The sequence below is a fragment of the Euprymna scolopes genome, chromosome 24, assembly GCF_053919585.1.
Source record: "Euprymna scolopes isolate OS-2025 chromosome 24, ASM5391958v1, whole genome shotgun sequence".
Classification (NCBI taxonomy): domain Eukaryota; kingdom Metazoa; phylum Mollusca; class Cephalopoda; order Sepiida; family Sepiolidae; genus Euprymna; species Euprymna scolopes.
This window is the reverse complement of record NC_136505.1, coordinates 75,589,827-75,615,572: the sequence shown is the minus strand read 5'-3', so window position 1 is coordinate 75,615,572 and position 25,746 is coordinate 75,589,827. Positions and strand designations below refer to the sequence as shown.

Sequence of the window (25,746 nt, the reverse complement as noted above, 5' to 3'; positions counted from 1 at the left end):
GAAGGAATAGATTGATGAATTTATGTACAAGTTAACTGACCTGTGTCATAAAGAATGTTGGAGCAGTTGTTTGTGACATATCTTGACCATTTTGCTGGGTAGAGTTTTCTTCTGTTTGATCAGAAGCGGGCATTTCTTTATTCTCATAATGATCAGTTGAGCATGAATAAGCAGTTTCCTTGTGAAGGGAATCGTTACTACGGTCACTATCCGGTGATTGTTCTTCGGAAGATTTGGAAGATTCCAATGCAAGAATTTGGTCGACAGTTAGCTTGGGAAGTTTCTGAACGTTGTCGTTGACCTTCAAAAAATTATAAAAGAGAATTTGTGATTAGTTTATTCTTGTCTTCCTTTCTTTCTGTTTGCTGACTCACCTACTTGTTGAAAAAGAAAAAAGATAAAAAGAAACGAAGGTGTATAAGGTTTTCACAAACATGAATAAAAAAAACACTTACTTATTGTAATGTTCATAGCCCCCCCCCCTCAAATGTCATAAGTAAGTTTTGTTAGTACTATAAAATGAATAAAACGTTTGATTCAACATCTTTTGGTTTTAAAATGAAAATTAACTTTCATTGAGTGTAATATTTGTTACTGTTCGAAATATTATTTATAGTATATATTTTCTCATAATCGTATATACATATATATATATATATATATATGTGTGTGTGTGTGTGTGTGTGTGTGTGTGTGTGTGTGTGTGTGTGTGTGTGTGTGTGTGTATACTAGCTGGCAGCCCGGCGATGCCTGGTCCTACAATATGCTTAAATGTGATATTTAATTATGTAGAATGCGTATGTATTATTATAGAATCAATTCTCTATTGATTATTATATATTACGAGGAATAATTTGCCTGGTGGACTAAGAAATAAATGATAATAATAATGTCGTTCGTCAAATTGCATCTCTGTTTGTTTACAATATCATGCCAGCTGATTTTTGGGCTTGATGCCCTGGAAAAGTCACTTGATTAATGTCTAGTTTTAAAATATGCAAACAAAGAAATGATTTGTGGCGATTTTAAATGGTGCCTCTTATTTTATGATAAATCGAACTCATTAATAAGAAAAAATTAAAATAGAATGGTGAGGTACACCAGAGCTTGTACAGGGGATCATGCAATCTATTGTTGAATGCTCTACTACTAAGCTATATCTCCAGATAATAAATTTTTTAATAAGAAATAGTTTGCTGAAATTTTATTACCTCCCTTGGCTGGTGTACCATAAAATATTCCCCTGTAAAAATTATTCTTTTTTATCTATGAGAGAAAAGTTATTTTTAATATCGGATTTTTTAGATTTTCGATACTGGTTTGATGAATTTCTGTACAAAACATATCTAAGAACACTGCCAGACACATAAATTAGCTTTGTGTGAAATTTGCAAAAGATAGGCTCAGCCATTTCAGAACCTATGAGGAAGGAACACACACACAAATTAACTTTTATATAAAAGTAAGAATATGTTTGAATATTTGGGTGAGAGGGGGGTATAAAATTTAATTATGGCTATATAAAAACCAAATTTCTTTAACAAAAAAAATTAAAAAATGAAAAAGCTAGCGAACTGGTTTCGAACTTTATTAAACAAACTAAGTTTCTGGACCTACGAGAAAGGAACTCATCCTCCACCACAAAGTGAATTTTATATAATAGTAGATATATGTACACATATATATATGGACACATATATATATGTACACATATATATATGGACACATATATATATGTACACATATATGGACATCTAATCTATATATATAATGTAGTAGCGTTCGTGTGTGTTTGTCTGTGTGTACAACCCCCCCCCCATGTTCAAAGAAATATAAAGGCGATATGTGTGTACACTTCTCCTGGTCAAGAAATATTAATACCCATGATAGAATACTTCTGTTAAAGGAGACATTATGTTTTATGTGTAATTTCTCTATATAGCATTGTTCAAACCACATTTACATTGAGTTACGGTCATTTGCACATCACATTAAATTAAATCTATTTAAATAATTAGCTCGATGGTATTACTTATTCGACAAAATAGCCTCGTTTCAACTGTATTATTTAAAAATATAATTTAAAATTTAATTATTTAGTTTATTTTCATTTCAATTTATATTTGATTTAACTTATTTTATCTTAAATCTGACACCGTTTAATTTTCAAACCAGAAAACCAAAGGGGAATAACTGATAGTTTAATTCTTTATTATTTTTATTTTTAATTCGGGGGAATTTTTTTTTCGCTCATCTTAATTTATAAGTAAGCTTTTTTATTTGTTACTAGACTACTCATGACCCGTTGGGTCAGTATGTTATATTAGCTATGGAATTAATGTATGAGCGTGACACTTATAACGTAAAGAAAATAGGTTTTATGACATAACAGAAACATTTCTATGAAAGTATATTAAAATGAAAAAGAATATTGATAGATTTCTATGAGTCGTTCTGTTTATAATTGTTTATTTAAAAAAAATACTTACAGCCATTGAATTATAAGTGGTTTGCCATACTTATAGGTAAATGCGCACTGAGCAGATACCATAATACTTAAAGTTAAATTCAAATTGTGATATATCTTTTAATTTAAACGAGAAAAAAACAAAACAAAACAAAAAAAAACAATTGGGACGATGAAAATGTACACAGTAAAACAATATGTTTTATTGTCGCGTAAATCGTCGTTGTAAAACGCTCTTATGGTTGTCAACAGGGTTAAAGTAGATTTATTTGTAAGAAAATTACGTTATAATAACTTAAACGTAATACGGAAATGAATGATGTAAAAAAAAAGCAGAAAGTGTTAATAATTGTTTATTTGGATAATTTAAACGCGAAAAACAAAACATTGGGGCGCTGAAAACGTACACAGTAAAACAGTACGTTTTATTGTCGTGTTGAATATTTAGTATAATATATACCGTATATATGAAACAGTATACGTATTATTTTTAATCACGTTTTGCATTTGCTTCCCATTTCTTGAAGTTTTTTATTCAATAAATTTATTCGCTTTTCTAAGGATGTCCGTTTGTTCGAACGAAATCGGTCCAGCGATTTACACTGTTATGGGTTTATGTTTATGTACTCATGTGCAACCGGAAGTCGTAAACCGGATGTTGAGTTACAACACCCGTTACAAGGTCATTAGAGTTTTGTAATTATATAAACTGTTGTGTTATCCATTTCTTACATTGTATTTAGTAGTTTTCTTTGGTCATGTAAACTATAAGTAAACTATAAGTACGCCGATATAATTCATAAGTTGTTTTTTGAAAAACTTCTCCAGAATACATCATTTTTCCTTATTTTCAACGCCGATGCCCGGGGGAAGGGGGGATATGGGGTTAGAGAAAAATAATTAAAACTAATGTCCTCATTTACTTGCATCCCCACAAGGGCAGAATTAGTCAGACACAAGGCCAATTTTCCATGTGAGCAAAATTCATCATCCCATATATTATCTGCTCGTTTTTGTTTGTTTAAAAAATTTAATCGGTGCTGCCCAGGATTTATTATAATAATTATACCATAGCAAGTATGTTCAATTGCCTGCGAAACAGATTTTCTTTAAAATTTATTTAATATCTTAAATTTAAAATGGTCACGTTTTACGACGTGACTCAGCGTCGTTTAACCCTTAAAAAAAACTTAAGACCTACTTTTTTGGGGCCTAATACGTTTAAACAGTCTTTATAAATATAAAAAGATGAAATTTTGAAAAAAACGAAAATTAACATTTTAGCGTGGGGATCACTTTTCTATATAAATTTAACGTAAAATGAGCACCCACTTTTGGCCACAAAGCGTTCAACGAGACATCTAATCTCGAGCATTTTTTCAAGTTCAAAGGGGGGGGGGGCAAAACATGACAAATACAATTTTTTGTGGTGGAGGCGGGAATTACAATTACATACTGCAAAGGAGGAAAACAACAGGGAAAAAACTTAACGCTTTGCTGTTACGACCACCGCCAATTCGGAAATGACGTAAGTTTTAATTAAGGCTAGACAATCGAAAGGAGAGGATGACTTTCGAAAATATTGGCGAAAAAAGCGCCCCCCCCTGTAGAAAAGTGCCCTGTTGAAGGTGAAGATAATTATGTTTTTAGCCAATTTTTCGATATTTGTCGTCTGAAAGGTCGAACTTTAAAACGATACTGATATGGAAAAATCCGTCGCCTGTGTCGAAAGTTTTAGGCAGACATGCAAACATATATACATACATACATACATTTATATATTGGTAACTTAAGATTTTTTACCCAAAGCTTGCCCTATCTCTGAATACCCTTTATGTAAAATTTCAAATATTTATACCAGAAATTGTCTGAGTAATTTGGTAGAGACCGCAGAGGTCATGTTTTTAAAACTTTGACCTCTATTATGACCCCCATAAAATTTATTGTTTTGGGCTCAGATCAAGTTATTAAGTTAGATCCATGTCCAAGGAACCTATATCTAAAATTTCAAGTGTTTAAAAAATTGGTGGAGGAGTATGGTAGAATTCTCAAAGGTCAAATCGTTGAACTTTGACCCCTTAATCGACAAATTTCTGGCCGAAAACCGATCATATCGATTTTTCCAAATCTCAATATCCTGTATATCAAATTTCGAGACTGTAGACTTAAAATGGACAGTTAAAATTGACAGTTATGACATAGTTAAATGTACACACACAGACACACAGATACACAGACAGACAGATACACAGACATGTTCACCTTTATAGATATACTAGCATGGGTTCCCAGCGTTGCCCGGGTATTTGGAGGTGTATGCTGAGCAAAAAAAAAAAAAAGAAAAGGGGTCAATTTTTTAAAATTTAACCCCTATTATGACCCCCGTAAAATTTATTTATCGGGTCTCAAATCAAGTTATTAAGTTAGATCCATGTCTAAGGAACGTATATCTTAAATTTCAAGTGATTAGACACAAAATTGTCGGGGATGTTTGGTAGAGTTTTCAAAGTTCAAATCGTTGAACTTGGACCACTTAATCGAAATTGGCCGAAAACCAATCACATCGATTTTTCCAAATCTCAGTACCCTGTATATCAAATTTCGAGTCTATAGACTGAAAATTGACAGTTATTGCCTAGGAAAATGTACACACACAGACACACAGATACACAGACAGGCACTTTCACTTTTATAGACGCTCAACGCTCTGATCCCCATCTGGCATCAATTGTGATGGATGGCTCTCGTCTGGGTGAGGCCCCGTGTTTTGACAAGCTTCCTGGTTTGACCTTTACTCCTGATCTGAAATGGAACACGTACATCAAGTCTGTTGCCAAGGTCGCTGGAAAGATGGTGGGATCCTTCTACCGCTCCAGAAGATATCTCACTACTGATGCAATTCTCTATCTATATAAAAGCCAAGTACGTCCAAAGATGGAATACTGTTGTCATATCTGGGTAGGAGCTGCTAAAAACAGCCTATCCTGCCTTGACAGAGTACAAAATAGACTTCGTGGCTTAGTAGGGGATGCCCTTTTCTCTGCCCTGCAACCTCTTTCCTACAGAAGAGACGTTGCGAGCCTATCCTTGTTTTATTGTTATTTCCATGGCGGGTGCTCGTCTGAACTCCAATCTCTGGTCCCCCCTCGCCAATCTTTCACGAAAAACACCCGTCTAGCTGAATCCACTGTGAAAAATTTCCCCCACTCTATATCTGTGCCTAAATCAAAACGCGAATTCCATGAACAAAGCTTCTTTCTTAGAACTGCACGCCTGTGGAACTCTGTTCCGTCTGCCTGCTTCCCTCCGGACTACAACTTGGATGTCTTCAAGTCCAATGTTAACAAATTCCTAATGAACCGCCCCCCTAATTAAACACTTCATCAAATCTCCACACTAACATAATGTACTTGCAATAACCCTTATCCCTGAGTGGCTTCCGGGCCTTGATAAGTGGTGATCACTGTGTAAAAAAAAAAAAAAAAAAGATATATAGATAGACTAGCATTTCAGCCCGGCGTTGCCTGGGTGTTTGGAGGTGTATGTTGAGCAACAAACAAAAGGTCGATTTTTTTAAATTTGACCTTATCATGACTCCTTAACATTTATTGTTTTGGGCTCAAATCAAGTTATTAAGTTACATCCATGTCTAAGGAACCTATATATAAAATTTCAAGTGTTTAGACCTAAAATTGGTGGAAGAGTATGTTAGAGTTCTCAAAGGTCAAATTGTTGAATTTTAACCCCTTAACACGAAAATTTCTGGCCGAAAACGGATTACAAAGATTTTCCCAAATCTCAGTACCATGCATATCAAATTTCGAGTCTGTAGACTTAAAATTGACAGCGTAGGAAAATGCGCACAAACATACACACAGACACGTTCACTTTTATATATATAATAGATAGATAGATTAATACCAAGACCGTCTTAAAAGACAAGATGGCCGGTGGGCAAAAATAATTTAATCTGCTGACGTCATCACGGATAGTCCCTTAGTTGCTTGACACCGGTAATCACCGGTAGTCACTCGTGGATATCTCCATTCAGCAAAGTAAGTTTTAACGTGCTCCCCCCTGTATTTAACACGATGTAACTATAATTTAATTAAATATTATCATCCTAAGTTTTTTACCATTCAAAATAAGAAGCTTCAAATAAATTGCTAATATTAAAAAAAATTTTTTACAGCATACAAAACTAATGAAAATGCGAGACAACATCGACTCTTTAAAACACGTTCTTTTGAAGAGACGATTTTTTAAGCTGTTGACACAAATGTTTTAAAAATCTAGCAAAAATTAATTTTTCTGAAATTCTTTCAATATTTAAAAATAAATTATGCCGGCTGATAAAATTTTTAAACTTTTTTTTAAAGCTAGAAAGATAAAATTTAAAAATACTTATTTATATATATATATATATATATATATATATATATATATATATATATATATATATATATATATATATATATATGAAACTAAACTAAAAAAAAACGCGCGTTCACTCATGGTCTTACAATTCATTTCATTAACGTAATTGGGTTTGTATTACTGTACACATAGATTCGAAAAAGTTGTCAAAAAAAAACAAATATATAACAAATAAATGTTATCAAAGGCAAGATAAGTTACTTTTCTACCAAATATTTTTCGTGTTTTTATTCAATGTAACATGTTTATTCAGCTCGAAAAATATACAGTGTTTACCGATGTATTCGAAAATTCAAGATGGCGTCTGATTCTCTCTTTAAACGGTAAGTTTGGGATAAGGTGTTATAAATAAAAAACTATACAAAATACTATTAAAAACCCGCCGAATATATGTCACCCTATGTCACGGTAACATATATTGAGCGAGTTTTTAACAGTATTTTATCCGGTTTTGTATTTATAACACCTTTTCCCAAACTTACCGTGTTAAAGAGAGAATCAGACGCCATCTTGAATTTTCGAATACATCGGTAAACACTGTATGTTTTTCGAGCTGAATAAACATGTTACATTGAATAAAAACACGAAAAATATATCCAGTTTAGTAGAAAAGTAACTTATCTTGCCTTTGATAACATTTATTTGTTATATATTTGTTTTTTGACAACTTTTTCGAATCTATGTGTACAGTAATACAAACCCACGTATTTTAACAAACTGAAAATATGGATATAAAAAAATGATTTTGCATGTTATTTTTGTTATGCGGTGAAATAATCTTAAATAAGAAACATGATTTTTTCTTTAGGTTAATTATTTTTTTTACTGTGCAATATTTCATAAATTTATTAAAAATATTGTTTTTGATTTTTAAAAAATATTGTGGTTCATTTGCATTTAAAAATATTGTGGTTCATTTTGATTAAAAAATATTCATTTTGATTTAAAAAAAATATTGTTCATTTTAAAAAATATTCATTTTGATTTAAAAAAATATTGTTCATTTTGATTAAAAAATATTCATTTTGATTTAAAAAAAATTCATTTTGATTTAAAAAGTATTGTTCATTTTGATTTGAAAAATATTGTTCATTTTGATTTAAAAAATATTGTTCATTTTGATTTAAAAAATATTGTTCATTTTGATTTAAAAAATATTGTTCATTTTGATTTAAAAAATATTGTTCATTTTGATTTAAAAAAATAGTTTAATTTTAATATTTGTTTATTGTCTTAACTCATATCAAACGTTTTGCTTGTGTTCTGCTTCAAATATTCATAATCTTACATGCATAATTTTCATTTAATTATATTAAATAAACTTCAAGTTTACTACAAATCAAATCGTGTTCCTTCACTTTTTAAAAATGAAATTTATAAGTAATTAAAGAACGCATTCTAATCTTTAAAATCTATAATACAACGAAATATTCAATTGCTTATGATACTTAAACAAACAACTTGTGTTTTTTTTATTATTTTTTATTATTAATATTAGATGAGTTTCAGTATAAATCATCGTGTTCTTTCTTTATTTCAATCCAATTTTGAAGTTTTGTAACGCTGTCTGTAAAAATTACTGTTCGTTATTGACAGTCTAAGAGTTCCACATATCTTGCTTGTTGGGACCTCGGCGATGACGTCATTTTTTCAGCTGGCCGGCCATCTTTATAACGAAGGCCACGTTAATACACACTGCTGATCAAAAATTAAAGACCAGCAGTATATTTATCTATTTATCTATCTATCTATACTCCTATAAATTCGTTTTTCTTTTGTGTATATTGATATTCATATCAAAAACACTCTTTTCTATTCATTTAAAAAGAAAATACAATTTTCTTATATATGGGCTGTGGAAATGCATTCACTAGCAAATAATCTAGCTAATTTGCATAGTCTTTTAAACATTCATTTTAATTAATTCCCTATTAGTTTTTTCTGTTTTCTTATGGAATGATCATCTTGAGTTAACTATTACGTGTAATTATATTCATGCATAATATTTTCGTAAAATCTTTACAGTAAAAAAAAAAATTGTTTCCATATATATTTATGTATACGTATATATTTTTGCTTAATCTATCTATCTATCTATCTATCTATCTATCTATCTATAAAAGTGAACGTGTCTGTGTGTCTCTCTGTGTGTTTGTGTCTGTCTGTGTACATTTCCCTACGCAATAACTCTGTCAATTTTAAGTCTACAGACTCAAAGTTTGATATACATGGTACTGAGATTTGGGAAAATCTTTGTGATCGGTTTTGGGCCGGAGAATTGGCTGGTAAGGGGTCAAAGTTCAACGATTTGACCTTTGAGAACTCTACCAAACTCCTCCGACAATTTTGGGATTAAATACTTGAAATTTTAGATATAGCTTCCTTGGACATGGATGTAACTTAATAACTTGATTTGAGCCCAGAACAATAAATATTAAGGGTCATAAGAGAGGTCAAAGTTAAAAAAAAAATGTGATCTCTGCGGTCACTACCAAATTACTCAGACAATTTTTGGTCTAAACATTTGAAATTTTACATAAAGAGTATTCAGAGATAGGGCAAGCTTTTTAATCGGTTTGGGTCGAAAATCTTCAGTTACCAATATATAAATGTATGTATGTATGTTTGCATGTCTGCCTAAAACTTTCGACAAAGGCAACGGATTTCACCAAGATCAGTATCGTTTTGAAGTTCGATCTTTCAGACGACAAATATTGAAAAATTGGCTAAAAACATTAATTTCTTCACCCTCAATTGAGCACTTTTCTACAGGGAGGGGTCGCTTTTTTTCGCCGATATTTTCGAAAGTCATCCTCTCTTTTCAATTGTCTAGCCTACGTCACTTTCGGTTTGACGGTGGTCGTAACAGCAAAGACGTCACGTTTTTTCCCATTCTTTTCCTCCTTCATAGTATGGGTTCAAGCCTGCCTTCCTACTACCAGTTTTTTTATTTTTTGCTCAACACACACCTCCAAATACTAGGGTAACGCGGGAACCCATGCTAGTATATATATATATATATATATATATATATATATATATATATATATATATATATATATATATTATATATATACTAAAAAAAAAAGAAAAAAGTCCTGTGGCGATAAAAAAGCTGTGACGTGTGTACGCCTGAAATGCTGAATGCATGTAACAATTAATCTGCCATATAATTCATTAATTTATCCTCCTATTTTCCTTCTCTTTTTCTTTCCTTTTTTTTTATAAATAATAAACAATAAATATTTTTCAATCTCTCCCCGCCCAGCTAAATCACTTTAAACCCCATTTGCAACCCGTTCTTTCCTCCTCCCACCATACCATGCCCACTAACATTAACTCTCCAACCTGTTGCCATGGTGATCCTTTAAATTAACTGTTACTTATGCTGTTATAAATAAGAATAGCGTCTTTTAATTTTAAACCGTTATAAACTAAAAGAAACGTATATAAGAATTAACACATAATTAATATATATATATATAAAATGGGTTAAGAAATTCCAACGAAAGAAAGATGTACATTTGAATAAGGGGGTGGTAACCAACAATGTGTATATTTTAACATTATTTTATTATTCCGTGTCTTGGTTTTTCATTGAGAATTATGTTTAGATCATTGTAATAATGTTTTTAAATCATTGAAATCGTTTTTAACGCGTTTAAGACGTTCTGTGAAGCGTCCTCTTCAGAAATTATTTTCAGAATGTGTTGGAGATGTAAAAATAGCATTTTCGAAGTTTATTTGAAATGTTTCCAAGAGGTGAAAACGTATAAGTATCTACTATTCATTGGAATGTTCAATTTTTATTACTGCTTTATTGGGCTGTGGTCACTCCTGTGTTGTGTTTCTCTCTCTCTCACTCTCTCTTTCTGCTTGTGTTTTTTCTTTTCCTTTAGGGTAGGATGTGTATGTGTGTGCGTGTGTTTTTCTTTTATTGGTTTGAAGAATGTGTGTACTGTTTTATAGTATTATGAAGTTATTTGCTTCCCTAGCAAGGTAACTGTGATCCAAGGTCGTTACTAATGTGTATGTGTGAGGAGGTGGGGGGGGGGAGAACCAGCTCTTCTGAAATAAGTGTAGGGGTGCTTTCATTCTATTTTGATATTTATTTTTTGGATTCTTAGATTTTAGTATTGTGATTTTTCGTTTCAATCTTAGACTGTTAGGGTATTCTTTATATTATGTTTGTTTAGATAGAGGGGTGTATTTAAAAATATGTATAGGAGATTTTTTAATGTTTCTATTTATTTGTATTTGTAGATTAATATATATATATACTAATATATATATATTAATATATATATATACTAATATATATATCAATATATATATATTAAAATGTATATATATTAATATATATTAATATATATATATTAATATATATATATTAATATATATATATATATTAATATATATATATATTAATATATATATATTAATATATATATTAATATATATATTTATATATATATATATTAATATATATATATATTAATATATATATATTAATATATATATATTAATATATATATATATTAATATATATATTAATATATATTATATATATATATCAATATATATAAATATATATTAATACATATATATATATATTAATGCATATATATATTAATACATATATACATTAATATATATATATATACTAATATATATATATATATATTAATATATGTATATATATATATTAATATATATTAATCTAGATATATTAACATATATATATATATTAACATATATATATTAATATATATTAATCTATATATATTAATATATATATATTAATATATATTAATCTCTATATATTAACATATATATATATATATTAATATATATATATTAATATATATTAATATATATATATTAATATATATATATTAATATATATTAATCTATATATATTAACATATATATATATTAATATATATATATTAATATATATTAATCTATATATATTAACATATATATATATTAATATATATATATTAATATATATTAATATATATATATTAACATATATATATTTATATATTAATATATATATATTAATATATATTAATACATATATATTAATATATATATATGTATTAATATATATATATATATATATTAATATATATATTAATATATATATATATATTAATATATTAATATATATATCAATTTTAGAGAAACAAACGTAAATTGACTCATTTGTAGGACAACAATGGAAAATATAACAAATACTGACTCAACGAGTCATATGTTATCTGATTAATAATATTCAGAAAATTTAAAAAAAAACATGAAATTTAAAAAACATGAAATTTATAAAAACATATGTCGTATACAATAAAAGTAAAGGTTACATTGAATATAATTTTTTGTTACCATTCGGTGTTCTCGTTGATAAATTTCTGTGTGATAATGAGATGGACCACATGGACATTGGCTAAAAAAAAAAAGAAGAAATAAAACCATACATAAATTTGGCATCCCATTTATAAAGGTGGGTGAAAGCGACGAGTTTAGCATGGCACCATGTTATGCGTTTACTAAACGTAAATATGAACTTTTTGAATTGATTTTATTGCAAGATAAATTTTTTTCCATTAACAAATCAAAAAGAAATGATATTTTCAAATGCACAACTCAATGGCTACCAAGTTTATGAACACAGTCGAAGACTGAAAGCATTAGATAATAAATTTATTTCTATATTTGGTGAATTTTTTGAAACTTTGAATGGTTCTCATTTACAATTTTATAGATTTGCCGGAATGTAACATGTTTCACGACACAAAAAAAGTTAATTTTGTCTACAAGAAAAAAAAAATGTTTCACACTTCTAGTCGAAAACAAAGAAGACAAAATCTTCGAGGTCATTTCAACGGTTGCACAAAACACGGAACAAATTAGGGATCTTTAGATTTTCAGAAATGGATAGAAACAATAAAAAGAAATAAATAGAATCGTCAGTGCATCAATGTGACATTCTTCCTTTTTTTTTCATCTAACATCACCTTTTTTCCTTGTTCAGGGGTGAAACGTTTTCTGGTATTACATAATCTAACTCTCAATTTCTTGCAATTCAGTGGGGTCAGCTGTCCTCAGATTTCACTCTGTGTGAAATTGTCTAATCACTTGCTTCCTAGTTTTCCATGACTAGCCAACTTTCCTGCAATTCAAGACATATTGTTTATCCAGGAGAATGAACGCTTCACATGATCATATCAGCATAACCGATTTATGAATAACCATGTAACAGGTGGCATGACAAAATATTTTCTCTTGTACACACAATCACTTACGTAACATGAAGTTGTGAGTTGATGAAAAAAGACACCTCCAAAACTCAGGTATTCATACACAGGTGATTAGTGGATCACTGACATACTCATGGTTTTAACTAATTTATGCCCCAAGTTGGATGCATGCCAAAATATGACAGCTTGAGTCAAGACGTCAATGTAGGCAAATATAGCATTTCCTCCCACTTCTTCTCAATAATAATGAGAGGTGTGAGGAAATACCAAAATAATGATGAAAGAGAAGAGGGAAATGGCTAGGACAATCGGACCATAAACTAGTTATAGCCCATCTGAATTTGGGGAATAGGTCCAAACTAGGAGGGTACTGGAAGTTGAAACCTCCCTACTGGAGATACAAGACTTCCGGATAAAACTAACTAGACTCATTCAAGACGCTTTAGTGAGGGCGGTTACAGGAAGTAGGTGGGTTAGGGTCAGCCTAAAAGCTATGATTAGAAACTTCTCCATCATGTACTCTCAGTGCCTCGCAGCAGATAAGGACAGAATGAAGAGCTAGACGAAAAGTTAGCTAGAGCCATGGGTTTAAGAGGTACTGCAGGTCAAAAACTAGCTAGGCAGGACTTTGGATGCGAGGTTAGTGAGCATTACAGGGCTCAAGTAGTTAGGGCTATACTTATGAAAGTAGCCAACAAAGCTGTGAACTCCGATGCTGACGTACATAGGGAGGAGGTCTCCATGTGTGGCTCAGACAAGTATATAGCTAGCATCAAGCACTCAGACAGATGCACCCTAAGGTTGGCTTGAGATCTGCAAGGGATTTTGAGAGGATTTCGAAGAGAATTACATGCAACAGCCAGATCTTGGCTACTATTTGGCTGACTCCCCCTCACCTTGCAAGGTTAGGGTAACAGGGTGGGAGGTCCTGACTGCATCGGTTGCAACAGATCGCCTGGACTTGATGGTCTGTTTTATGAACTGTATTTTAAACTGTCGCCCATTCTGATGGATGTGTTCAACCACTGGTTTGACGAGGGTTCCATCCCGGGTCATATCACCAGGGAGTGATCACATTGCTGGGGTAAATGGATAGGCATGGCAGGGAAGAACTAGATGCTTACAGGCTCATTACTCTGTTTAACACAGAGTTAAAGATTTTGGCCAAAGTCCTATTGAATCAGCTGCAGGTTGTTATCGACAAATTGATTGAACCAGAGCAAAACTATGCTGTGAAGGGGAGATCGATTCAAAACAACTTGCATTTGATCCGTACGATCTTAGAAGATTACACAGAAGCCGCACTCATCAATTTGGATCAGTCCAAAGCTTTTGATAAGGTCGACCATCGCTTTCTGGCACCTTTTCTGAAAACTGTCAGATTCCAACTGGGCTTCCATAAATGGATCTCTGAACTGTACCGTGCACCGACGGCAGTGGGACAGGTAAACGGAAAGTGTTCAAAGTCCTTTGCTATCCTCCGGTCTGTGCATCAGGACAGTTCACTGTCTCTCCTGCTTTATGTCTTTGCATTGGAGCTACTACTTCAAAAGCTGAAGCGCTGGAAGGCAAGTCTGATCCTATGCAGGATTGCTCTGCCTGGTGGATCAAGAGCCAGAATTTCCGCGTTCGCTGATGACATCACTGTCTTTGTATTGAGCTTCCAAGAAACCAAGGCAAAGACAGAGGCGCTCACACAGTATGAAAAGACCACAGGGGGTCAAAATCAATCGCATCAAGTCAACTGGTCTGCAGTTGATTTTTTTTTTACTATAATATGCAATGCATGTTTCTGTTTCAAAGTCATTCTTCACTACTAATGAGCAGAAAGAAACCGACCTGATCACGTTGATTCCTAGTTTTTGGGCAAATATGCGTCTAAGCAAATTCATTTTCTTTGTCTGAGTTTTTTTTACAATTGGATTCCCATAAATGGAAAGTATTCGAATTGCAGGCCAAGCTGCAATTGGCAACAGACTTTCTTCGTCAGTAAACTGGAAGATAAAAAAGGAATGTCATTATTAAACAAATTGAGAATTAAAAAAAAATAATCAAAACAATGGAAATAAGACGGAAATAAAAGATAAAGCAAATGTAATACAATGGTATTGTACCTGAATTTTTTTATTCAAGTTTTTTCAAGATATATGAATGATGGATGGTTGGATAAAAAAAGTTGAGTTACCTCTTGCTCTGTTAGATGGCCTTTATCAAACAGCCGAATGGGTATCGTTACTATTTAAAATTAAAATGCTATCGGTTCAAGAAAGAAGACCAGGGGCAGGGGGGATAGTGGGAGATGAAGAGGGATGGAATTGATGTGTAACGGAGGTAATAAAAATGGGTTACTCAGAAAATGCCTACTTTGCAGCATCTATATGCTACATGGACCTCGGTAATGCTAATCCCTGGTTCGTACTGAAGTGATTGACCTGATGATTATGTAGGAGGTCATAGGTGTAGCATAGGGCAGGATCCCACATGTTAAATCATCATTATCATTATTAGTTCAACATCTATTTTACATGTGTTGGCTTGTAGAGAATGACTTCCAAGCAAAACTATTTCTGGCCAGGGTAGCAGCAGATATATTTTCAGCGTATGATATATTTTGTGACATCATTACTGATTGGTTGTAACAATTAACTTCCTTTCTGGCTTGCGCAATCAGACGCCATCTCTCTGACGAGCTGAACACGTGACTAAGTGCAACAAGCTTAAACTCTCTCTTTTTTTTTTGCTGACAGAACATTCCTCTGTTGGTCCGTGGCCATGATATGTTTATTTATCTCCTTGAAGAAAGTTTGTAATACAAAAAATAAATGACAGATCAGTTATGTCATGCTATGATTTAATGTCAGTTTCAAAGCAAAGAAAAACTTACACATGTTTCTGGGAAAGTCAGAACATGCTTGAATACATTCAAATAGCAACACAAAAATACTGTCACCAGAGTTTGTTGCCAAACACTATGAAATGTACAGGAAACAACACCAAAAGGCGTAAAAAAGGGTGATCTACATCAAAGAAGATTTTAAATCACATAAAAAAATGTTCAGAAAAAATCCGTTTCACAATTATTTGTCAACTTCAAAGTCAATTAAAAAAACTCAGCTCAGAATAACTGAGAAAATATATAAAAAGATTGACCAATCCTTTCTTTCATTCAGTAGAGTATTCGAGACGAAAGAAAAAATTTCAGAGGCTATCCAGTGGTCAGCTTGAAGTGCAAACGCATTTTTTCTGAACATTCGAATCTAGGTTTTCTATAATTAAAATATTTTTGGTGCGTTCGTTATCATGTTGTTTAAGATGAAATTTCATCTGTAGTTATTAGACGTTTTTTATGTTGCTTTCTTGTAATTTAGAAACTTTTTGGCACAAAATTTCGCCATGAATTTTACTTGGCAACACACTCTAATAATGTGATTTTGTGTTATTAATTGAATTTGGTAAAATGTGTTTTGGATAATCTTAGTTTTCCTTTGCTTCAAAACTGAGATGGAATTACAGTATAACATAGCTAATATATATATATATATATATATATATATATATATATATATATATATATATATATATGTACAACTACTATAATGAAATTAGAAACAGAACCAATAGTGATAGCGAAAACAACCGGAAAAAAAACAAAGAAAACTCAACCACTTTAAAGGAATTAAAGGAAAATAAAACTGAATATAAATTAAGATGGTTATTAATTAATAAGGGGGAAAATATAAACCTAGCAAATCGAAAAGATGCAACCTATGTATATTAGAATCTTACCATATATTAATATCAAAAGAAAAATTATTAAACAAAAGACTAGTTGTAATCCACAGGTGGTTGCACAGAAACAAATTTTTAATTTCACGCACTAGAGCAGATTAGGAAAAAAAATGCAAGGGAGGTAATCCTAGATAAAAAAATGATATCACGAGAGTGACCTCCCCTGCATCGGGTAATATAATACGAATTCAAACACTAAGCAAAAAAACAATATTAAAATAAACATGCATGAATACAGGAATAAAATTCTATAAAATTATGATAATTGGAAAAAAACAAATAGGAAAAACGGAAAATTAAAACAAAAATAAATAATTAATAAATAAAAAATAAAAATACGAAAGTAAGGTTAAAATGGAAAACTATCTTTACATAACACCAAAAGATGGAGGAAGTGAGGAAGCATGGCTGTGGAAATCTTTTTACCCGAATACGATGTCCAGCATGTTAAAAATATACAATTTGTTGTAAAAATTTAATGGATAAACATCTGAAGAAGTTGGTGGGGACAGGATATTTCTACGGAAACATAAATCATAAAATTGCCACTCATTAATGAAACATCTGTAATGGAAAAATGCAGGAAATAAACGAAGGTTATAAAAAAGAAAACGTGAGTCTTTGAATTTTCAACAAAACTTTGCCCTATATATATATATATATATATATATATATATATATATATATATATATATATATATATATATTATATATTATATATATATGTTATAAATATTATATATTATATATATATGTTATAAATATTATATATTATATATATATGTTATAAATCTCAATATATTTCAGACTTATTAGTCCTTTTTCAAGAGAAGACAGCGTCTTCTCTTGAAAAAGGACTAATAAGTCTGAAATATATTGAGATTTATAACACCATTGAATACAACAGAAAAAAAAATTACTGTTGTTTAGAGTTAAAATTTGTGTGAAAAAGAAAAAACAAACAACAAAAAAAAGAAATTTATTTCTTTTGTTTTCATTTAATTTTACTCTATAAAAAAAAAATCTCGCATTGTTTTTGGCTTTTAATTTTACCTTATAATTTTCTTCAACAATGCTTCAAGCAAACTACAATCTACTTATATATATATATATATATATATATATATATATATATATATATATATATATAAGAATCGGAATTGGAACTGGGAATCGAATCGGAAATTTAAAACAGAATCGGTAATTGGATTGGAGTCAGAAAAATTTCCGAATTGCCCCATCACTAATATATATATATATATATATATATATATATATATATATATATATATATATATATATATATATATATATATATATAAACTGTGTCAATCGCTTTATTGCAGAATAGTAAAATATCAATAGTTCACTAAATATACGTCACAATAAAATGAAAATTGTACCATCAAAGGGCTGCTTTAAGGTTAGTTATTTCCAAAACTTTTATTCGCATTCATATTATATTAACAAAGTTATGGCATTTTATTTATTATCAAGGAAATTATACTGTCCAACGCTTTATTGCAGATCTGTTAAAATGCCAAAAAATCAGGCGGAAAAACAAAGTATAGTTGCTGATCTCGCAGAAGGATTGTCCCTGAAAGATTTAGCCACAGAGCTGGAAAGGATCCTTGGCCTCATTCTTGAACAACCGAACACCAAATCCAGAAAATAATGAAGAAATCCAGAAAAATAATGGCACCAGGAGAAACCTTTCTGATCGTGATATTCGGAAAATTCATAAGGAAGTCAATTGAAACACAAACAGCACCAGTGCTTCCGTTTTTTAAAAAAACTGGAATTGCTCCAAGATCCAGGCAGGCTGGATACAATGTGTTGAATGAGACTGCAAGGAAGATCAAATCTCTTCCAAGGCCTCCATTGAGCAAACAACATAGGGAAAACGAATGGTTTGGACACAGAATTACATGAAAATGGATTTCCAACAGGTCCTATTTAGGTATGAGGCCCATGCTACTCTTGATGGTCCAGATTGATGGACCAAAGTTTGAAACCCGAATGGAACTCCGACTCGTTACAGAGTTCATCGCCAACAAGGAGGTTAAGGCATCATGTTTTGGGCGGGAATCATTGGAGATACGTTGGTTGGACCATGCCGCGTGCCAGAGGGTGTAAAGCTTACCAGCAATGTGTACACAGCCATGTATCATCCCATTCTACTTGGGGCGACTGCAGCCTTCCTTGAATCTATGGGATTCGTTGAGGAAACTCTCATGATCTGACCACCGTGTTGTCCTGGCCTTAACCCCATTGAATATCTCTGGTCAATATTAAAAAGAGGAGTTTACGAGGGAGGAAAGCAATTTACTTTAAAGGATGCCTTGTGGAGGAACATAGTTGATATGGCTAGAGCCATAACTCCTTTTAAGATCAAACAATTGACTTCCCCGGAAGGCAAAAGGTTGTTTTAAGTTATTTAAAAAAATGGTCGATGTGTTGATAAATAAATAATTTATATGAGACTTATACTTAGGATATGTTTTTTTTTATTATTCTTTGACAGAAAAATATAATAAAAAGTAAATTTTGCAAGATAAGACATTATATTTTTGCCTTAAAACAACATTTTAAGAGACTTGCAATAAAGCGATGGACAGCGGGAATTCCTCAATAAAGAATAAAATATCATAACTTCGTGAATATCGTATGAATTTGAATACAAATTTTGGAAATAACTAACCTTAAAGCAGTCGTTTGATGATAGAATTTTTATTTTGTTGTGACTTATATTTAGTAAAATATTGATATTTTACTAATCAAAGCGATTGACGCAATATATATATATGTGTATATATATATATATATATATATATATATATATATATATATATATATAATAAATTGGGATTTAACATTAATGGTTCATTAAACTGGCAATAGTTTATCAAACGCTGATTTCACCTTCTTTTTCTTTACATATATGGTGGGGGCTGCCCAGTCGCTATGTTCTATTTTTGATAGTATTCCTGTCTGTTCCAATCTGTCTAATTCTTTATTAATCTTTTCCAACCCAGCGAACGGAACGTTTCGCCTTTTTCTAAAAATTGGGTTGGTGTTTTCTTTAAGTTCAAACGAGGCCTTAAATACCTAATTTAGTCATAAATACATCAGGGAATAATGTTTTTAAGTCTTCTTTTATATTTTCTGTTGTTGGAGTAGTACATTCTATTTTTTTACAGAATGTATTAATTGGCTTATCCCAGAGTCCAAATTTCTCAATTAAATCTATTCCAAACAGGTTTTCGCCATTTTTCAATACGAACATTTTTAATTTCTTCGTAATCCCTTTCAATTTTATCGGAAGGATAACTTCTTCAAATTTTATCTCACCATCAGTTACCGTTCGAGCTGATTTACTTGTTTTCATCATGGTTGGTTTACCCAACTTTTTCCATGTATTCAAGTTTATTATAGAAATATCGGATCCTGAATCCAGCTGTAATTTTATTGGCGTTTTAAATATTTCCGTTTTTATGTATTTTCGCCGATTTTTGTCTAATTTTTCATTTGATTTTGTTTGCTGTACTCTCTTTCTGGTGAAATCTTTATATCTGCAACAATCGCTTTTGTGTCCGAATTTCTTGCAAATGTAGCATTTTTTCTTCTTATAAGGGCAATCCGATTCCCAATGTCTTTCTGCGCATCTCTTACAGTTATATCTAGGAAGAGACTTGTTATATTCTTTACTATAATTATAATTATTATATTTGGAATATCTCGTTCCGTTTTGACTGCTTTTATTTGCATAGTTCTTGGTTGGTTTTCTAACCTTTCTTACATATGCCATTCCAGATTCTTTTATCTTTTTTGAATCCATTTTTAGTGTAATGGCCCTTTCACAATCCTCTGCTAATTTCTGAAGTGTTAAATCTTGCTCAGATTCCAGCTTAGACAACACTCGTCTGCGTATTTCTGCATTTTTCGTGGAGACTAACCCTTGTGCGAAGATTAGGCATTTGAAATCTTCTACTGTTAGTTCCGCTAGCTTAAAATTATCACAGTTTTTATTGACAATTGATGCGTATGTCAAATAATCTTGGTTGTCCATCTTCCTTAGATTCATACACAACCATCTCTTATGAAAAAGAGATATATTCGGATTAAATAATTCTTTTAGTAATTTTACAGCTTCCATGAAATCTAATTCCATAGTTTTTTTAGGTAGTATATAATCTACGAACTTGCTGTGTTCTCTTACACCCAACTTCCTGAGTAAAAGGCTCACTTTCTGGCTATTTGGCCAACTTTTGCAATCCAATTGAAAGACATCCTCATATCTTGCATAGTATGCTTCAAAAGTCTTTTCTTCCTCCGGCACATAATTAAATGTGTCCATGCTATTAAATATAGTTGTATGCGAGAAATTAGTACTGTCGACATTTTCTCGATTAGTCTTTTAATAGTTCCAGTGTTTTAGCAAAACGTTCATTTTGCCTTTCTTCATATTCAAATTGTAATTTCTTCTGCCTTTCTTCTTGTTCAAGTTGTAATTTCTTCTGCCTTTCTTCTTGTTCAAGTTGTAATTTCTTCTTCCTTTCTTCTTGTTCAAATTGTAATTTCTTCTTCCTTTCTTCTTGTCCCATTTGCCATTTCAATAATTTCTCCTCTCTATGTGTATCTAGCTCGGATTGCGCCTTTTGTTGCGTCTGCAAAAATTGCATTAACATTCTAGATAAATCTTCCATTTTTTTTTGTATCCTTCAGTAGCAGTAATGCAGTTACGAAGAAAAATTGTACAATTTCACATGCAACACAATATCTGTACCATATAAAATGGCTTGTGTTACAAAAAAAAATTGTTCATAGTTCCTGTTTTCAATAGTAATATCGCTGCTCGAATAATATTTTCTCACTTCGCTAGCAAGTCAAGCTCATCCAACCACAACATAAGAACTGGGGCTTTTGCTGAAACCACAAAATACGATTTACTTTTCCGTTTTAGGCATTCTCTAATAAATAACAGCCGAACTTAAGTACAACTCTTTCCATAGAAAAAAAAGTTTTTCAACTCGAGTCACAATTGAAAAAAATAAAATGTATGGACTACATTTAAATTTTTTTTTTTTTTTTGCGTGACGTTTTACTGTCTTATATCCGTTATCCAGTGACAACTTTAGTTTAAAAACAAATCTTTCCTTGACTTTAGTTTAACTGTCGTATTTTTTTTTTTTAAATACCGAAGAGAAAAATTTGGTAAGCAAAAGGTCTTTAGTTGGTATTTACAGCAATTTAGGAAATCCACTGGTGAACTTTTTTTTTTCTTCGTATGTTACTTCCTTGTAATTTAGTAATACGAATCTGTTCTTCGTAATTAGTAATACGAATCTGTTTGTCATTTTACAAAAATTCACTTTTATAGTTTGTTATTTATTTTTTATTTTTTTAAGATGGATTCCACGGGAAACGGCGTAAATCGTCGCTTTTTTTTTGCCACGTTCGAATTTTTTTTCTTCTTTGAGGCTGCAATTAAAGGTTTTGGTTTGTCTCTTTTTTTTTTCGACTAGTATTTTAGTAAATAAAATACTATTAATCGAGGTTACTTTTTTTTTTTTAACCTGAATGTAGTTTTTTGTTCTTGGAATTTGGGAAACAACCGTTTCTTTCTTTTAGTGTTATACTTCGTGAGGAAAATATTTTAGTTTTCCAATGTTCGCTGAATTATTCATTTTTTCCGCTTGAGTCGAACTTCTCTTTAGCGTAAAATCCGTTTTTACGACTATTTCGTTGGTCAAAACTTGTATTCCTTAGAAAGGTCAACCGTTGCGTTGTACTTTTGTTTTTTTAGTGAGTTCTTTCCATTTCTTTGTCAAACTGTTATATTTGACGTTCATCCTCAAAGTCACTGTTAAATTTGCAAGTTGAAACAAGTAACGTAGAAAGCAATACAAATGACGACTCAACAAACAAAGGTAGATCAAATAAGAAGTGTATTAGGAAAAGGTATATTTACAGGATATTTACATAATGGTGTCAAATAAGAGAGTCTTTGCTGGAGAAACATATCTGCTCTCAGCGGCCTTCGGTGGCTTCTGGTGAACACACACTCAGACTAACTGAGTCTTCCTATTTATGTGTAATTACTATCAACATATGCAAATGAATGTGTGCCACCACTACAATATGTAAGAGCAGGGCTGGTCTGAAGAGCCACCTTCGTTCGCACAGAAAATAGGAATCGATGCATCTTGATCACATCTCCACACACACATATATATATATATATATATATATATATATATATATATATATATATGTGTGTGTGTGTGTGTGTGTGTGTGTGTGTGTGTGTGTGTGTGTATAGGTGAATATATGTGTGTATAATAAAAAAATTTTTTTCAAAAATACATGAAAATGACTGAGTAATCAACAATAAATAATTGAGTATTCAACAATAAAGCAAGGGAAAGAGGGTTCTCTTCTGTCAAGAAGTGACAATCACCATATATATATATATATACACTCACACACACATAAATATACACACATACATATATATACACACACACACACACACACATATATATATATATATATATATATATATATTAGTGATGGAATGATTAAAAAATTTTCCGATTCCGATCCAATTACTGATTCTGTTCTAAATTTCCGATTCTGATTGATTCTTTTAATATTTATAAATATTTAATTAGAGATTTGTTGTTTGTTTTTGCAAATTTTCAAATGATTACATAAACCTCCGGGTAATTTCCGGGTATATTTTTTCTCAAATGTTTTCCTTGTAATGTATTGCAAATTGAAAGACAACAAAAGGTTTATTTTAATTTAAAACAAAGCCAAATTGTATCAGTTCGTCGTTAGTGTACAGCATGCTACTTGAAAGTTTTCATAAACAGTTAAAAATAGTCGACGATTGGTAGGTAAAATGAAAAAACGATGCAAGAACAAAATATTAACAACGTCCCTCCCCTCCATTGTTACGAATGAATTTCTAAATAATAATGTTACTATTTGGAAAACCATCTTGAACAAGGAGAGGGCATTGGGCTTCGTTAACTATTATGTGCCTTCCTTCTATTAATGTTTAAATTTTATTTTAGTTATATAAATTTAGTGGGTTATTGAATTGATTTGCTGTAAAAAAACAAAAAAAAAATAAAAAACAAAAATGAGATGCAAATAATAACAACTAGCAGGACCTGTGGAAATTCCACAGGGGACTCATTCATATGTAATATATTGATGTTGGTATTCATGGCATAAATAGAGATGCTCTGATATGGGTGTAACTCTTGTTAAAACTGCAAAAGAATTTACGTTAACTGGCAGGGACGCTCAGCGTAGCCAGGTCGTAAAGTATGCTTAAATATGATATTTTAATTCTTGCAGATTTCGTATATATTATTATAGAGTTAATGTTCTATTGATTCTTATATATTATAAAATTGCGAATTCAAAAATAAAAAAATATATCCATATGACTTGGGGGTATCAACTTCAGTTCCTTCAGTTATAATCGAAACCGAAACCAAAATTTATGAAGAATTCTTGATAAAAATTATTTATAAAAATAAATGGATCACTGGAGTTCCATCAGCTATAATCGAAACCGAAACCAAAACTTATGAAGAATTCTTGATAAAAGCATTTATAAAAAAAAAAAATAGATGGCTTAATAAGTGCCACCAGCTATAATTTAAACCCAAAACCAAAACTTCTTGGTAAAATTATTTATTATAAGAAATGGGAATCCATAACAATTAAACAACAGTCACTCGGATGTGATCGTGACACACAAAATAAATAACACACGATATCGTATTAATATATAGTATTGTTAAAAATCATAAACACCACGCTCCTTTTCTACTACTAACCCTAAGTATGGGTGGCAATACGAAAAATATAGCAATTACATGTGATTTTATGATTTTGCTGACCGGCCTTAAAATTAGTGGTAAAAATTTCTTAACTGCTTAAAAAGTTACAATGTACCGAAATGGGATCAGTTTACATTTATATGCACAACTGAACCCCCATTCTAAATTCTAAAATAACGTTTCAGTGTGCTCACACATAATCGCCTAAAAATGCAGAATCTCATATGATTTAGATATTATAAATGTAAATGAAAGTTTATTTTTTTAAGTTAACAAACTTCTCAATGTTTGCTCTTCCAAAGTTTTGATAAACTTGTGAGATTTTCATCTATATTTTCACGTGTGCCAAAACCAAATAAAATATAAGGAAACATGAAATATTTCAAAGGATGTGGTGATCAGACAAAACCAGCGCCAGAAAAAAAATCAAAACATGTTAAGTCTTTAATATTAAAGTCTCTAATAGATACCATATGGATATTTATCAAATAGGTGTGAAAAGCTTTTTAAAATCTGTAATATTGAATAGACAAGTGAAGTCTAGAATATTTACTTTGCTTACAATAAAAGCTAATAAAAACAAATTTAAAATTAGGTTTGGAGAGTCTACATCTGGGAATGGGTTTTCAAATATGCTTGGAATAACAATTGCCACAGCCTCAAAGGATTTCCTTATGCCCAAAGAGGTGCTATAAAACTTTAATTATTTGAGAAGAAGCCGATGATAGACACTCCAATGTGCAGCTGGGGCCAACGAAATTTAACCCTCCACCCGCCCAGAGCATTTAAAACATTTTAATAATCATATGAACTCCCTCGGATAATGGAAAGTTTAGGGATTTTTTTTTTTTATTACATTTTCACCCCAAACAAGGCAAATTGCCACTTTGGTGTAGGGGGCTACTATCAGGGGCAACAACTACTGGGG

General features: G+C 31.1%; 1 protein-coding gene across 6 annotated transcripts in view; it reads right to left on the bottom strand.

Annotated features, from left to right (window-relative positions):
- Positions 1-25,746, bottom strand: part of LOC145246769 (X-ray radiation resistance-associated protein 1-like) — a 334,894-nt gene that overhangs the window by 48,029 nt on the left and 261,119 nt on the right. For all 6 annotated transcript variants that reach the window (XR_013863167.1, XM_080108553.1, XM_080108552.1 and 3 more), the window contains 3 exons: positions 15,007-15,161; positions 12,293-12,353; positions 41-301 (listed from right to left, as the gene is read on the bottom strand). Coding sequence is in view for 5 of the 6 variants with exons in the window: in XM_080108553.1 (XP_079964679.1) it covers positions 41-301; positions 12,293-12,353; positions 15,007-15,161 (477 nt within the window). In the remaining variant the exon portion in view is untranslated. The remainder of the gene's footprint in view (positions 1-40; positions 302-12,292; positions 12,354-15,006; positions 15,162-25,746) is intronic.